General features: G+C 49.3%; 2 protein-coding genes and 1 long non-coding RNA gene across 5 annotated transcripts in view; all 3 read left to right on the top strand.

The window, feature by feature from the left end:
• Nucleotides 1-213: 213 nt before the first annotated feature.
• Nucleotides 214-6,019, top strand: LOC112589851 (uncharacterized). The gene is made up of 4 exons (XR_003113826.1): nucleotides 214-568; nucleotides 1,378-1,532; nucleotides 5,097-5,530; nucleotides 5,807-6,019. It is a non-coding gene; the product is annotated as an uncharacterized LOC112589851 (long non-coding RNA).
• Nucleotides 6,020-7,027: 1,008 nt separating this feature from the next.
• Nucleotides 7,028-11,681, top strand: LOC109503905 (uncharacterized). Of its 2 annotated transcripts, none has more exons than XM_025304617.1 (2): nucleotides 7,028-7,361; nucleotides 10,988-11,681. In XM_025304617.1, exons 1-2 carry the CDS (start codon nucleotides 7,056-7,058, stop codon nucleotides 11,315-11,317), a joined length of 636 nt encoding a protein of 211 aa, XP_025160402.1. In that variant the 5' UTR covers nucleotides 7,028-7,055; the 3' UTR covers nucleotides 11,318-11,681. The 2 variants fall into 2 exon arrangements, with proteins under 2 accessions (XP_025160402.1, XP_019697188.1); XM_019841629.2 differs by having other exon boundaries at nucleotides 7,035-8,260.
• A 54-nt stretch (nucleotides 11,682-11,735) lies between these two features.
• mGluR (metabotropic Glutamate Receptor) overlaps nucleotides 11,736-15,966 on the top strand; it is a 13,085-nt gene continuing 8,854 nt past the window's right edge. For both annotated transcript variants that reach the window (XM_011141801.3, XM_011141800.3), the window contains exons 1-2: nucleotides 11,736-12,855; nucleotides 14,002-14,852. In XM_011141801.3, coding sequence (XP_011140103.1) covers nucleotides 12,311-12,855; nucleotides 14,002-14,852 — 1,396 coding nt within the window. In that variant the 5' untranslated portion in view covers nucleotides 11,736-12,310. The remainder of the gene's footprint in view (nucleotides 12,856-14,001; nucleotides 14,853-15,966) is intronic.

Raw genomic sequence — 15,966 nt, 5'->3', positions numbered from 1 at the left:
AAGCGATCACCGACCGTCGCCGGCAGCGCCACCACGGTGGCGCGCGGAGCGGCGGTGTGCGAAGCGCCACGCTTACGATTAATCGACCGTTACGATTTCGTTCGTTACGCATCGATGCCGCGGAAAGGTGGAATCAGGCTGGTTGCAGAGGTGGATGCGCTTGACGGCATTAATGCCGTCAAGCGCATCCACCGGCATTCGGCATCAAGTTTCGGCATTTCTCGGACGAATGCGTTAATCGTGTAGCCGTAGGCGTTCGCGATCGGCTGCGTTGGTGCTGCCCGTTGCATCCGCGTTCACACAGCGGTTTCGTGACACGCGAGCTTCGATTCTTGCCGTTCTCTCGTCCGCTGGAAGATCAGCCGAGTAAATGAGAAAACGCGCTGCTCGAGTGCCACGGGACAATTCGACCGCCGATTGTGAATGCATTGAACAGCAGCGCATTTACATTCTGTATATTAGAGGATACTCGAAGCGGTACCGCCATTTTGAAACGGTTGCATTACGAGCATGTTTGAACAAGTTTGAACGGTTGATTGCGAATCACCTGTTACGAGCACAAAAAGCGGTAATCTATCTTTGTTCTATGATCATTTGTGACACGTCAAATATCTCATGACGTAATATTGATTTTTTTATATTACAGAAAATAATAATTTATTATATAATTCATATAATTCTCTTTTATATAGCGCAATACACTTGCGGCATAAATACGCGTTAGATATCGCGACTATTATCTGAGATTTGTGACACTTTGTTGACGTAACGTTTTATTTTCAATAAAAGAGATCGATAATATCGCATACTATTTCGAGTGGTTTGTTCGCAACTGTATTTTCCGCGATGTTCTTGTATTTTTGTATTTGCAATAAATTTCCGCGGTACTCTCTCTCTCTCTCTCTCTCTTTCTTTCTATTTACCTACATTCATTACCTTTTCATTCTGATCAAATTTATTTTTACCAACATAAATGATGAATACGATTTCGAGGTTATCTTATCGCGAGCATTGGACACACGCGCGAACGACGCCGAGTTATTTCCATCTCAAGGTTAATACGGGAAAAGCCTGGTGAGTCAAAGCTCCGTGCACTATTTATACGAGTATTATTACATACACGGGCTTTTTTTGGAAAACGAATGACAGAGAGACAGACAGCGGGAGAGAGAGGAGTGAGAGAGGGTGGAGGGGAAGGGGGAGAAAACGAGAGGATTGGAGATTCAAAGCGCGCGTAATCACGTGACAGGTTTTCCCTTCGCTACTATAGAAACGTTCCTAGGTAGATCAATAAGAGGATCGTCCTATTTATTTGACCCTTGTTCTCACATCTTTTTGTTAAACAGACTCCCTTGTCATTTTGTCATGTTATTTTAGGATATGTGGTCTACGCCCGCCTTCCGAATCGTGTATCCCATCTTAGGGTTATTGGCCCTAACGAGCGTGGGGTTCGATCGCCCGATTAGTTTCATCGGGGAACCCTCTCGGATTTGAAATAATCGATCGTCAGTGGGTACATGTTATCGCGCAAGGTAAGACATTAAACTGAGCTATTAATTATTATTTACTTCAACGCACCACGTCGACTCGTCACGACGTGAGGAATCAATTGTACTTCTGTCGCTTCCACACTGTCAATTGTACTTTTGCGCGGAAAAAGAACATTACGGAAAACTTTCCCTTTTTTCAACATGCGCACTCACCGACTGCACGTATCCGTGATAAAAAAGGATAACAGTAATCGCGAGAAGATTTACCCCGCTTGATACAATCGTCTACAACCTGATCAATTTCAATCAAGGCCATCGAGCGGAGGAATTGAACTGCGCTGAAAAATTTGCATCGCAAACTAGCATGGAATCCGTCATTCTCGCGGCGGTTAAACGAGGGACATCGATTCTCTCTTTAGAATAAAAATTTCATCCCATCGCGGAGACGATGATCCCAGCGCGGGGTCATCGCCGGGGTCTTAATTAGGTTGGTGGTTATGTTGGTGGTGCGGCTTAAGGCCGATCCTCGGTGTCCGACGGATACGTTGGTGTCGGTAAACGAATCGACCGTCGTACGTTTATAACGGATCTGTTGCATAATAAGTGACGCCCCAGAGTAATAGCGGATCGGGAGCGGTTAATAATTAACGTACAATATATCGATCGGCCGGCGATCCGGAGAATACGGATTAAAAATGATACGCGATATAGGTCAACGGCTTAATTAACAGCCTCTTTATTTTCCGGCAATCGATGGGACGACACGTCCTGGCCCATGGCCCGAAAAATCGCGGAATCCTCCGAGATCCCGAGATCATCCCGAGCTGAGTTGGATCCCGTTAACGATGAGCGGCAGGTGCTATGTGCTGCTTCTGAAACGTAGCCGTGAGTAATGGGGAAACGCTGTGAACAAAGTCTCACTTACAAAGCGATCGGGATTGTTCCCTTGTTACTTTTTTAACGCAATTTTTTAACAACACCAGATCGGGAGTCTAACGAAGATTTTCTCCACTATCTGTATAGAGAATCAATAACAAGCAGCGGAAAGGTGGAAAGAGAGAAAGGGAGAAGTAGGAGAGCGAAATTGCCCGAATTATCGATTATGCGTCGCGTGCTATCGCCATTTATCGCCAGAGTAGGAATTAATGTTCCGCGCGGATAAATAATTGCGGGTTATCTTTGATAACGCGCTACGCCTTTTCAGGGGCCTGTAATGCAGGCAGACACGCGAGTATATTTTTATCGATCCGCTCTAACGTTTGTGATTCTTCTTAACTGCAGGTTTCCTCATTGCTTCCGCATAATTCTCTCCTCTTTTCCTCCTCTTCCTGCTTTTTCTCTCCTTTCCTTGAAAATGCCAAGTATACAAGCAGATCAAGGGAATATTCACGACATTCATACTCGTCGAAATAAATCCACGTCAAAGAGGAGAACGTCGTTGCAAAGCGATTGTCATCTATCGGATTGAGCTGCGGTCTCGTACGCATTAACATGACGAAGGAAAGTGAACTGCACAACGACAGTTTCCTTCCTTCCGTAAAATTATCTCACGGAGGATGAGGAATGTGCGAGTGCTTCCTTTCGTCTGCTGCGCACTTGGTTCATTTCAAGCACAAGGAAATTCACATTGGGCAGCTAAAAGAGTGGGGCGAAAGAGGGAGATGGAAGCGGATTTTTAATCGTAGCGCAGCGAAGGGACGTGCAAAGACTGCGAAAAGGGTGGAAACGAGAGAAAGAGGACAGGAAAACGAGGCGCACATCGCATCTCGCCGTCGAAATGACGGGCACGGCGGAGGGCTGGCATGTGCGATTCATCGCAGCATAACTAATAAGCCCCGTAAAAGTTCCGGCTTCGCTTCATTGATTACCGCGCGCGAGCGCTTTGTATTCCACGGCGCAGTATAATTCGCACGATTGACGTTTGCGCCCGCGAATCCGATGCGCGCAATCACGAAGAGCTACCGCGAAAGGCTGTCACTCGGCTGGAAACATGAGCCGTATATCGCGCTCGTTTTTTATGTACAATTAAGCATGGAAAATAGCTGGCAATACTTCGCATTCGTCGCTTCATTAGCTTTCGTCATTGAAACGCGCATTCAACGTTGCGAGGAGTTTTTGCAAAAGATGCAAATTGCATTGCCCGCTTTTCCAGAATATGCAGCAGAATATACGTTATGCGCGCATTAGCTCGCATAATTAGCATTAGCAATTAGCGTGAACAATTTGCTGATTGGCGTTTAGCGAGGTATAGGTTCGCGAAGAAATTCGCGAAAGGGGAATCGCACGCGCATATTACGAGGGATTATACGGAGGAAGATTGACGGAGGGAAATGGAACGCGGCATGGCAAATGCGAACGGCGCAACAATGGACACGGAGAAAGAGGGTAGCAGAGCAGAGCAGAGAGAGAGAGAGAGAGAGAGAGAGAGAGAGAGAGAGAGAGAGAGAGAGAGAGAGAGAGAGGGAGAGAAAGAGAGAGAACGCTGCGCGGAGAAAGAACTCACTTCGTTTCCCTTCTTTTCGCTCGAAGCGCGAAGCTATTTCAGTTAACGCGGACGAAGGAGTCGCAGCATCACGAAACGCCGCCAGGCATGCTCGCTCCCTTCGTGTTCTATATATATATATGTATATATACATGTATGTATGTATGTATATAGGTATGTATGTATGTGTACACATACACACATACACATACATCAAATTTTTCTATTTTATTGTAATCCCTGCACGCTTTTCCCGAGTGCTCCAGAACTCGCGATCGTGTCTTAACAGATCCTACGAACGACTCAAAGCATCAATTCTCCCTCGATGTTTTCATCGAGGAAGCATAATCGTCACGCATTTATCATATGATTCTCCGCAAATTTTTCGACATCACATATCTTCGTAACACAACCTTGCGTAACTTGATCTTTAAACTGGAGCGAACTAATTCTATATAAGTAGTTTGTATCATTAGACTGGTAAGAATTTATTTCGAAGCGAAGCGAAGTTCGCTCGCGGAATTAATTAGAAAACGTGACGTGAATTAGAAAACTCTGTCATCCGCTGGTAGCTCTCACTGAAGCTTCACGACAAGTCCATCATCTCTTTCTCAATCCTCCGTAATTTGAATACCACGGACGCTCGGACGTTTCTACTTTGGAAGCACCGAGTTCAAATTTGTCAGAGAATTTGTCAAATGCTATTTTAACTTCGCCCGTAATTACCCCACACATTAACATTAACGCCATAATTCACGGGACACTCGGTATAAGCGAGCACGTGAAATATCCGCACGTATATGTGCCTATTCTTGGGAAGCTCGTATAATTTTCCATCACCATTTCGTTTCTCCGCTACACGTTTTTACATCGATACATATATGCATACTTTAAGCGAAACCGGAATTGGGTCGCGCGAGAATATCGACGGCGCGCCATAATTAGGATGAATGTCGCAGCAAAGAATATTAAGCCGTCACGAAGAACCTGCCGTTCTTGCCTTGCCGTGATTATTTTCAATTGACCGATCGTGTGTACATACCATCGTATAGCCGCGTACAGTACGTCGATAAAGAAGTCTTTCCAAATTTTGAAATCGAATAAAAACGCGATCTTGATTTCAGGTTCTTCAACAGCTTGGAGTCGGCTCTGCTCTCCAAACTTTGTAATCAGAAGTGAGCGCTCGAAAAAGCAAGGATTTTGGAATCAACATGGTGAAAATTCCATTCCTCGGCTAACTTTCAACCGACCTTAGGACAAAGTTCCATTTCGCAGTTTAATCGCAAAGTCACGCGATGTTGGAAACGGAAAGTTGAAAAACGAACAAAACGACTCCCCCGGGATTGGCAGAAATGTTTTGGTAGAAATGTTTTGACGAAATGTTCAGGATCGACCGCAAATCTACCCAGACAATGTCCATAATGTCGGTAATGCTGAGGTCGCATGTCGGCGTGACACCCCGTGTATTTGGCGTGGCGCGATTCTAATCGAACTTTCCACTCGATAAGGCGAAACGAAAGGGATGAATGGAGCTGCCAGCAACGTCGTCGTGGCACGAGTATATCCAAATATTTAACCAGGAACATCCTAACCGCATGTATCCCGTCGCATATGACGAACGAAGGCGCGCTATCGCGTGGATCGTTCCATTGCTATTGACATTTTCATTATCCGCGTTATGTCGCCGTGTATTCACGCCTTGTTGCGATACCGTGCCACGAGAGCAGCATGTATATATATATATACATTTTGTTCGCAGGCGGAAAACTCGGAGACAGGTAGTCGTGATGTTAAGCCGGATCAATAAAATGACTTATCCCTATTGCCTTCGCAGGGAGCATGACGTCCCTATCTGAAACACAATGACGTGACGTCGGGAGCGGGACTATGAAATCGAGCGGAAACTCGGCAGCTGTGACAGACTTCGGTGTTTTTTGGAGCTTTCGAAAAAAGATTCGGGGATTCGCGTGTACACATGCAGCTATATGCGACGTGCATGTCGGTCTCCCGCTTCGGATGTCTCCCCCGTCGAGAGAGAGAGAGAGAGAGAGAGAGAGAGAGAGAGAGAGAGAGAGAAAGAGAGATCCTGCTGGCTTTATTATTAAAGCGAAATTCGTTCCGTGAGAGATCGCTTGTTCGCTCGTGGGACGTAATTTCGCTAATCGAGTGGAATCTACACGGAAAAGGACATCGAGAAAGCGATCACGTTACACCTTTTCTATAATTCATGTCTCCGTGATCCGAGAAGAGACGCGAGTAAGTAATGGATCTGAAATAAATACACAACGAGCGAGAGTTCCATCACAATTAAATCTCTCATTTCGCAGCGCGATAACACGACGGGCATCTCGCAGACTACTGCGGTCGCTTTCGCGACAAAGGAACGGTAATTGATTCGATTTGTACTCCAACTTCCCCGGCGCAGGAGCGCGACGTAGAACGGATCAGCGAAATTCTCGCAATTCCACCTTGTCTCAAACGTTGAGAGTTTCACGGAAGGTTGTACCCTAACGCGAGAGATCCCGCACGAGGTGAAAGGAAAATCTTAACGACGTTGCCGTCCACGACACAACGCTAGGAACACTCGAGTGCGTCGCTTGCCAGCGGACTCTTATGCTGCTACCGGATGACGACTCGAGCGAGACGGACAAGTGGAAAAAGAGCATGGGCTCATGAAAGAGGAAGAAATCGAGCCAGCGAACCGGCGAGCGAACCAGCCGGAGAGACATGCCTTTTAGCTCCGAGATTTCACGCAAAAATTCGCCGACCCCTTTGCTCTACTCCATTTAAGAGCCGGGAAATTGCTGAAAAATTCGCGCCGTGCGGAAAATTGCACACTGATACGGCACTGTCGGCAACGGCCGAGAGTGTAAGAGAGCGAGAGAGAAAGAGAGAGAGAGAGACCAAGTGGAGGATACGGGTGGAACCGAGCGGAACCGAGAATGGAACGGAGCAAAGCGGGGTTGAGAGAAGTGTGAGAGCGAGAGCGAGAGAGAGACAGAGAGAGAGAGAGAGAGAGAGAGAGAGAGAGAGAGAAAGAAAGAGAGAGAGAGAGAGAGAGAGAATGCGAACACGAGAGAGGGATGAGAAAGGGTGGCTCACGAGACGGGGTGGAGAACGCGAGAAGGGGTGGTTTGGTAGCCCGCTCGTTGGTTCGGCCCCTTCGGCCAGTCGTGCTGTGGCGGCAACCGCGACATCGTTGTCGTGCACCACCCTCGTCGGCTGTCGCTGCGAGTCCCTCGCGCGCGTCCGGACACAGAGAAGAAGACGATCCATCCACACGTAGGACGGGCACTAGCTCGTCCTGGAAGCTCTCCCTGGAACTCGTTGCGATTTGTCGTCGACTTAACCTCAGCGGAGTCGTCGATCATCGTCGCGGGGAGTGCGGGGTAAAAGCGCGACACGTAGGGTGTCTCCGAGTTACATCGAGCCGTTTAAAACGATCCTCTCCCTCTTTTCTCTCTCTCTCTCTCTCTCTCTCTCTCTCTCTCTCTCTCTCTCTCGCTCTCGCTCTCTCATCTTCGTCTCTCCCCTTCTTCTTTCTCTCTCGAATCTGCGAATTCTCATACCGTGACAAGAACGTAGTTTAGGTCTTGCTCGTGAAGATTCACCTTCACGAGAAACGATCCTCGCGTGCTACTGGACGAGATCGGCTGTCAGGAAAGCGGGAAAAGCGAGCGCGCTAAACGAAACCCCGTCTCGCTACGATGCGAACGATAGTCCTCTCATTCCTGAGGATTAACGGACAATGACGATAAGAGCAGTGTGTCTCACCGCTGATCCGGCTGATCAGAAGATTGGCAACGGAGATCGCCCGGCAGGCGTAAAGCGCGCGACGACAGATTAGCAGCGGCGACGAAACGCAGCGAAAGTGAGGAACGAAACGCGAAAAGAGAGGGAAAGTCGCCGACGGAGGATCGGTCGACGGAGAACGGCCAGCGCGGCAACGAGTTGTCGTTGTTTCTCGCCTTGCGAGAATCGATCGGCAGTAATTAACGCGCGCCACGGCTGCTTATGCAGAGGCGAGTTCCGATTAGAAATATCCGCGAGGAACATTGAAAGAGATCCGGTGGAACGCGGTTCGCCTGTCGCGAGAGAACTCGAGGCGATTTAAAAAAGCGAATCAGGCTCGCGAGGAGTCGTTTCGGTCGATTTGTCGTGGAAATTACCCTCCGACTGTGCGAGGCTCTCAAGATCTATTGCCAAGGCTCCCGCAGGATCGCCGGACTCTGGATGGATCGATGTTCTCACCAGGATGAGGAATTTCACCGGGACATGGCAGTTATCGGTATGAACACCAATCGTTAACTCCATTAAATTACGGGAAATGTTAATCGAGTTATACCGGGAAGTCCGTATATCTGTTCTGTAACGTGCCGGAGTTACACTCGAAACTATTGTTCTTTTCGTTAAGAGAGTTCTCTCCCCCCTCGTTATATTCTCACATATCTCTTTTTCTCCCCTCTTCTTAACATTTACTCGGCGGAATATAAAAGTTTCCTTTATCATCTACTCACGACATAAATAGGGAAGGATAAATATAAATATAAAAAGTTATATCCGGGGGAAACGATGTATTGATATGCATCGAAAAGTTTGTACTTGCGAAACATTTCAGCAGGTGAAACTTGAAAATGTTTCTAAATGACTTCTAATACTCTCCCTCGCGCGTTTACTTGATTTTCACGACGAGCCAATATTGACGGAACGTTCTATTAAATCCCGATGGAAAGCTAATTATAACGTGACTTATGAGTCTCGGCCGGTCATAAAGTAGAGATTAAACTATCACATTTTTATCAATTTTATTTCTTTAATGCAGGCAGAACGCTTTTCCATTAACCTCGTTAAATATGTAAAAGCGTACCAGGCATGGGAAGTTGCACGGTCAAAGGGAGTGAAGTGCGTATCATGGTTCGACATGTCGGTGGTCGGTCGTATTAATCCGCGCTGTTCGGCTGATCAGCCTGGACGGAAAATCACGAAAATCGTCATCATTGATTTCTGTTCTCGTTACGACGTCCTGTGAGAGAGAGAGAGAGAGAGAGAGAGAGAGAGAGAGAGAGAGAGAGAGAGAGAGAGAGAGAGAGAGAGAGAGAGATAGCCGATCGCTCTCGTCTAACGTGACGCTAAGGACGCTCTCCTCGATTAGCGACGATGGTGCACAGAACGAGCGGCCGGAAGCAATCTCAGGGTGCGCGCTTTCCTCTCGCGTCGCTATCCCCACGTTATTTCCACGCGGTTATACCTCGAAAGGGAGAGGAAGCAGCGGGAAGAGACCTCCCTCGTTTCCCGTCTGCGCGTTTCCAAGTCAAGTCGAGCGATTACCGGGGATATCGAGGCAATTTCGATATCGCGTCCACAATATATTATACATATTTAGAGGTATATATACGGGTACTCGCGCCCTTGCCCTTGCGCGTTCACCCTCTCCCATTCGTCTCTCTTCTCTATCTCGCCCTTGCCTCGCCGATATGCCGTAATACCAAACGACCGATGCCGTGTGAATGCATGTGTACGTGCGTGTACGTGTGTGTGTGTGCGTGTGTGTATGTAGGGCGTACGTGCATTAGCAGTTTCCTGGGCAATCACAGACCGGAAGTTGTCCGCAAAATTATTAGTCCGAAAAGCGGATACACGGAGCCGATACACGTACGCCACCCTGTAGCGCGCGCGGGCGCGTTCGTACGCGGAAGTTGCCTCCATCACGTCGATGATTTTCCTTCGGGAGAGAGCCCATACAGCACAAAAGTTGCAGCAGCATTGTTGCAACATTGTTGCAATATTATAATATTACAGCAACGTTGCAGCAATATTGCTGCAACTTTTGTGTTATATGGGAGAGATCTCGCGGCCGACGTGCTTTTTCTCCTCCTTCTCTTCCTCCGTCCGCTCTGTATCCTTCCAGTATCTACGAAGGTCTATTTACATTACCCCATCCTAGCTTGCGGATCACAGCGATACGCCCGATAATTCTCCGTAGCCGTCGTGCACCTCGTGATGCGTGATTTACCTGCAGGAGGGAGGAGCCGCGTGTAAGGCACGAGATCGCAGACGTCGCGTGGTGACAACGCGATGATGCATCCGGCAAGTTTGATCCGCGTAACGCCGCGTTACTCTTGGCCGAGGGTGATTTACAGCGAGAATATTCCGCTCGCTCGTGCAGCGCGCCGAATAGATAAATAAATAAATAAGCGCGACCCGGCCGAGAGAGCGCGCGTGTATTTGTCTTCGCGCCAGAGATGAGGGAGGTTAAAGCTCGCTTCGACTTCGCGTATCGCTCTTCCCTCGCGCGAATCCTTAAACTTTGAAAAACAACAGATCGATGGGCGCTCCGGGAATGGAGTAGATAGCAAATATCGAAGTCGCGCGGACAAAGTGCGTGCCGCAAAAAGGAGCGCTCGTGGTTTCTGCGATATCTCGACGTTGTGCTGACGGGGTATAAGCGTTCTTCTTCTACCCCGACCACCCAGCGGCGGAATTAATTTCTTCCCGATATCTCCCGCGCTCGACACCCGACGTCCAACATTTATCGAGCTGATGATTTTCAAAGGTCGCCAGGGAGTCGCGTTAGAAAGCGACGTAAAGTGTCTCAAAGAAGACTCATCTCACATGCACACACACATACACGCACGCGGGTTGCGTTTTCAGCAGAATTTCCGCAGAGGAATTCAGCAGAGGAAAAATATGCACATGAGCCGTTTGTCAAATAGAAATGCCGAGGTTAACGGGTTAATTTTGACGGTGTTTATTCGGTCGAACGACTCGAGAAAAAGAGAGAGAGAGAGAGAGAAAGAGAGAGGAATACCACATACGGGGTGGGTTAGATCTCGAATCTTCAGCTTCGCGCGTGCAGTACTTCAACCGGGGTGGACCGGCTTCGATCGGAGAATCCGCGCGTGACGAACGGCCCGTTAGATCCGGGCGCATAGACTTGTATATACGACAACGGCACGTGACACAGATCAAGGCGAAACCTCAGGCTACGCTTGCGACTGTTTGCGGAATTTTGCAGGATTCCCGCGGACCGTCGATCGAGCCATGCGGCTGCCTCAACCTCGGGCCCAGGAGCGTGGGAAATGAAGACGATCGGCAGCGAAGTGGAGCTACTGAGTCCAACTGGGTCGTCACTTTGAAATTCGAAGCAAGATTCTGCCATGCCAGGCTTTCGGATTTAAAGGCGGGACGCGGCCGCAGTTGCCATCATCATCACCACTACCGTCGCCAGCATCGTTACCATCATCGCCGCCGACACCATCAACGTCACCGACATCACTACCGCAGTTATCGCCAGCGCCAGCAAATCGCGCTCGTTAAACTCGCTCGTGAAATCAAGTCCGTTTAACGTATCGGAAATCTGACGGACGAAGCAGAACCGACCGCGCTCTCGCATGGCCACGACGACGTCGAGGCCGACGCCGACGCCGAGGCCGATGACGACGCCGGACGATTCCACCGAAACCTGAGCTTGAACGTCGGAGATAACCGACCGTCTCGATCTCGGCTCGTTTATTGGAGCAACAGAAGCGCCCGGAGAAATCACGTTCGGTAATCACATCGTCGCTTCGAAGTCTCCCTCGGGAATTCCTCATCTTCTTCCGACTGGCGTCCAGTCGTCCGATAAATAAGGAACAGAAAAAGACAGTTTTCTCAGCACGAGAAAATCCGAGAAAACGGGAGAGACGGGAAAGAGAAAGAGAGAGAGAGAGAGAGAGAGAGAGAGAGAGAGAGAGAGAGAGAGAGAGAGCGGGGGAGAGAGAGAGAGAGAGAGAGAGAGAGAAAAAAAAAAATAGTGAAAGAAGAGAAGCGTCCGAGAGTGGTGCGAAAACGATCGGCAGATCAGTAACGATTCCCGCAAGAGCTCTTCGGCCTCTTCGTTCTACCTCGAAGGGATGCCCACCGCGGAAAAATTCGCGTCGCGCGATCGACAAGATCGACGAAACGACGGACAGCCCTGTTCAACGCAACCACGAGCCCATGTCGTCGAAAGATATTCCCAATCATTCGCGAGAACCTCGTCGCGAGAAACTCTGACCAACACACGCTCGAGGAGACGACATGTCGGACATATAGCAAGATCGTAGACCGGACTGAATTATTCGCTGAAGAACTGGCGGATTTATACATCGAAGTAGGCGAGGACGACACGAGGGCCGTCACCCAGGTGTATATGCGACGCACGTAAGAGGCGACGATCGCGGCGAAGACACACTTGGGACAAGGAGGACGATCGAGAGTCCTTGTGTCGCGTGTTCAGACAGAGAGAAAGAGAGAGGGAGAGAGAGAGATCGTGTCGAGCGAAGGAGAACGCACGCAGCGTTCTCAGCAGCCACTTAAGATGCACCAGCGTGTGCCTTGGCCGTTGCTGCTCCTGATCACGCTGCAGCGATTGCCGGTGCAGTCGAGGATGCACAGCGAGCGGGAGGCGGTGTTGATATCCGGTGACATCGTGTTGGGTGGATTATTCCCGGTGCACGAGAAGGGCGGCAGCAGTGCCTGCGGGCCCAGCATTTATCACCGCGGCATGCAGCGTCTCGAGGCGATGCTGTTCGCCGTTGATCAGATCAATCACGCGAACAATATACTGCCGGGCGTCACGCTGGGCGTGCACATCCTCGACACATGCGGCCGCGAGACGTACGCGCTCAATCAGAGTCTGCACTTCGTGCGCGCCTCGCTCTCCAATATAGACATCAGCGTGCTGGAGTGCGCGGACAAGTCGACGCCGAGAGTGAAGCGGACCGCCAGCGCTGGGCCCATCTTCGGGGTGATCGGCGGCTCCTACAGCTCGGTGTCGTTGCAGGTGGCGAACCTGCTGAGGCTCTTCCACATACCGCAGATATCGCCGGCTTCCACCGCGAAGGCGCTTAGCGACAAGACCAGGTAGACCATCTTCCATAGACCACAGCTGATCTTATAATTGGAAGTATCGAGGAGCGTTGCGAAAGATTTGCCGCGTTCGCTCGATGAAACTTGATGAATGTCGAACAATCTCGATCGGGTCTTTTATGATGAAAATTTACCGGCTGTTTTATTCCAATTTAGAAAATGCCTTCACCTCTTTTAATATATTTATATGTATATGTGTATATTATTCGTATACATGTTGTACATTAGAACATCTTATACAGCTTCATATAGTTTAATATTTAAATGAATGTTTTGAATGAAATTTTTATAATTCTATCAAATTATTATGTGTCTCCAGTCTGTATGATTTTTAATGAATCACAAGTCGACTTGACCTGAATCGGATGTTGTTTAAGAGCTACAAATTATATATCGTACGTATTCAGTGTAGGTCGATCAACAGTCACACACAGCGAGGTCGTTTGTTTAACGACACGCAAATGGTACCTCGTTTGTTATCGTTAAGTGAAGCTGAACTTCCTCGAGTTGAAGAAGACTCCGCGCCGTTCCACGGCTCGAAACGGCCCGAGGCGTTTTCCGTGTAATTTAACCAAACGAACGACTCTTCAATCATTTTTCCGCCCTGCAACAGTTACAATTTACCGTAAGTGCTCGCCCGTCGAATAACGATCGACCGTGAACATTCCTTCTCCCCTACGACGATGGACGAGCGATCGTAGGTTCGTGAAAACCACCCGCCGATCGACCGCAAATAACGTCGACCCGAATCGACGTTAAATCATTCTCATTATTATACGAAATTGCTTCGTGTTCCCGGCTGCCTCTCTCGTCCCGACATGAGCACACAAATAAATAATCATTTACGTACTCAGCGGGTAATCCCTGCAACCATGAGATACGACAAGCCGCAACTCGGCGGCTCGGGGAAATACACGATGAGAAAACGTAGCAGAAACGTAACACAGTCGATAAAGAATAATTATACGTTTAATAACATCATAGGGACGTAAGACAACGGAAACGAGGAGTCAATTCCCTCACATGACACAGACCCTGACATCAATTCTGCAACATACTGAGGGTGATTGAACAAATCGGTTCTCATGAGATTCACCTATTGATCTACTACTCTTCACGTTCTCGTCGCTCGCTCCTCAGGTTCGACTACTTCGCGCGGACGGTACCGCCGGACACGTTCCAGTCGATCGCGTTGGTGGACGTGGTGAAGAGCGCCAACTGGTCGTACGTGTCGACGGTGTACTCCGAGGGCAGCTACGGCGAATATGGCATCGAGGTGTTCACGCGCGAGGCCACCGAGCGCAACGTGTGCATCGCTGCGGCGCTGAAGGTGCCGAGCGCCGCGGACGACAAGGTATTCGACGACATCATCCAACGGCTAAACAAGAAACCGAACGCCCGCACGATCGTCTTGTTCACCCGGGCGGAGGACGCTCGCGGCATCCTCGAGGCGGCCCGACGCTCGAACCTCAGCCAATCGTTCCAGTGGCTGGCCAGCGACGGCTGGGGCCGGCAAGGCAAGCTCGTGGAGGGCCTGGAGGAGGAAGCCGAGGGCGCCATCACCGTGGAGCTGCAGTCGGAGAACATCCCCGGCTTCGACGAATACATGGCGTCGCTTACTCCCGAAAACAACCGGCGGAACCCTTGGTTCGGCGAGTATTGGGAGGAGGTGTTCGGCTGCACCTTACAGAAGAACGTGTTCGCCATGGAGCGTAGCAGCCAACAGCAAGCCACAGCAGGTTACTGGCGGGGTAACTCGGCGAACCAGAGTATCACCGTGTGCCCGTCCAATCTCAGGCTGACTGCCGCGAGCGGCTACGAGCAGGAGTCGAAGGTGCAGTTCGTCGTCGACGCGGTCTACGCGTTCGCCTTGGCGCTCAACAATCTGCGCCGCGACCTATGCGGTCGCAGCGAAGGCCTGTGCGCGCCGATGGCCAACTACGACCGCGGCGCGTTCTATAGGAATTATCTGCTGAACGTGTCCTTTGTGGGTGAGTGAATCATTCGCGAGCGAATGCGAACGAGCCGGGAGTCCGCTCTCATAATAAAACCTCCGTGCGAATAATCGAACGGAGCGAGCTGCTGCGCGCCGCCGATTGTTTGCGCCTTTGTGCGTCGTTTTTCCCTCCCTCTCTCTCTTTCTCTCTCTCTCTCTCTCTCTCTCTCTCTTTCTCTCTCCTCCTCTTTCGCTCTTTTTCTCTTTTCTATCATGCTATCCCGCCTCCTTTTAGCAGCCTCTTTGTTCCGGGTATTATTGAAGGAATAGTGTTCCGGGACACCGCCGAGTGTCTTCAGCAACGCCGCTCACGTAGCCCTGCGAACGCGCGATAAGCGAGCGCGTCCTCGTGCGATTTTCATTTCGCTTCATGTCGCATCGCGAGACAAATGTGCGATATTGTGAATTATCCCTGAGGGAAAGTAATTAGCGCTGGTGGCAGAAAGCGTCGATTCACACGACTCTTCAACTCAACGAAGACGCGTGTTAGCAGTCAGGATTTGAAACTTGTTCCCCGTATGAGATTCGAATTTAGAGTTGGATTGGACTTTTTTGCTTGAGTCGTACGGCGCGCGTGGCGTTGTTATATTTGCAATCGCGACTTCGCCGAGGAAGCCACGTCTAAACTCCAAACTCAAATTCGAGCACATTACGTGAAACGTGCTTCAAACGACGACTATTAGCACGTTGACTGCCAACGCTAGTCTCCACTGATTACCTCAATGTTAAACTCAACTCGGAATCGCCAAATATGCAACTCGCGATGCAGGTATTCATTAACTCGTTTCATCGGTTCTCTTCAATGGTTATATATTTAACACTAGAACTACCGACAATTAGCGCGACCTATTTCTACCGAGCGGAAACTCGCTATTTATGTCAAGCGGTCGAAGTGACACGTTTTCGAAAAGATACGTTACGCAAGGACAACAATCTTGGTTTACATTCTTTCTACTTTTATTCAAAGTCCGTTAAAAATATGAAATACATCATTATATGATTTCGAAGGAATTTTTCTAAGAAACTGCAAGTCAGTCACGTTTTACCGCTTGGTAGTTCCAATGCTAATCTGTTACAAGCACCCACACGCACATAATGTTGTTGTTACG

Source organism: Harpegnathos saltator, unplaced genomic scaffold (assembly GCF_003227715.2).
Source record: "Harpegnathos saltator strain DR-91 unplaced genomic scaffold, Hsal_v8.6 scaffold63, whole genome shotgun sequence".
Classification (NCBI taxonomy): domain Eukaryota; kingdom Metazoa; phylum Arthropoda; class Insecta; order Hymenoptera; family Formicidae; genus Harpegnathos; species Harpegnathos saltator.
This window is presented reverse-complemented; position numbering and strand designations above follow the sequence as displayed.

What these genes read in the sequence shown, in the direction of transcription:
- LOC109503905 (XM_025304617.1), top strand. Translation starts at nt 7,056, where the DNA reads ATGAGAAAGGGTGGCTCACGAGACGGGGTGGAGAACGCGAGAAGGGGT. An exon ending in ATCGTCGCGGGGAGTGCGGG is followed by an intron (nt 7,362 to 10,987) that starts GTAAAAGCGCGA and finishes GGAATTTTGCAG; the next exon opens with GATTCCCGCGGACCGTCGAT.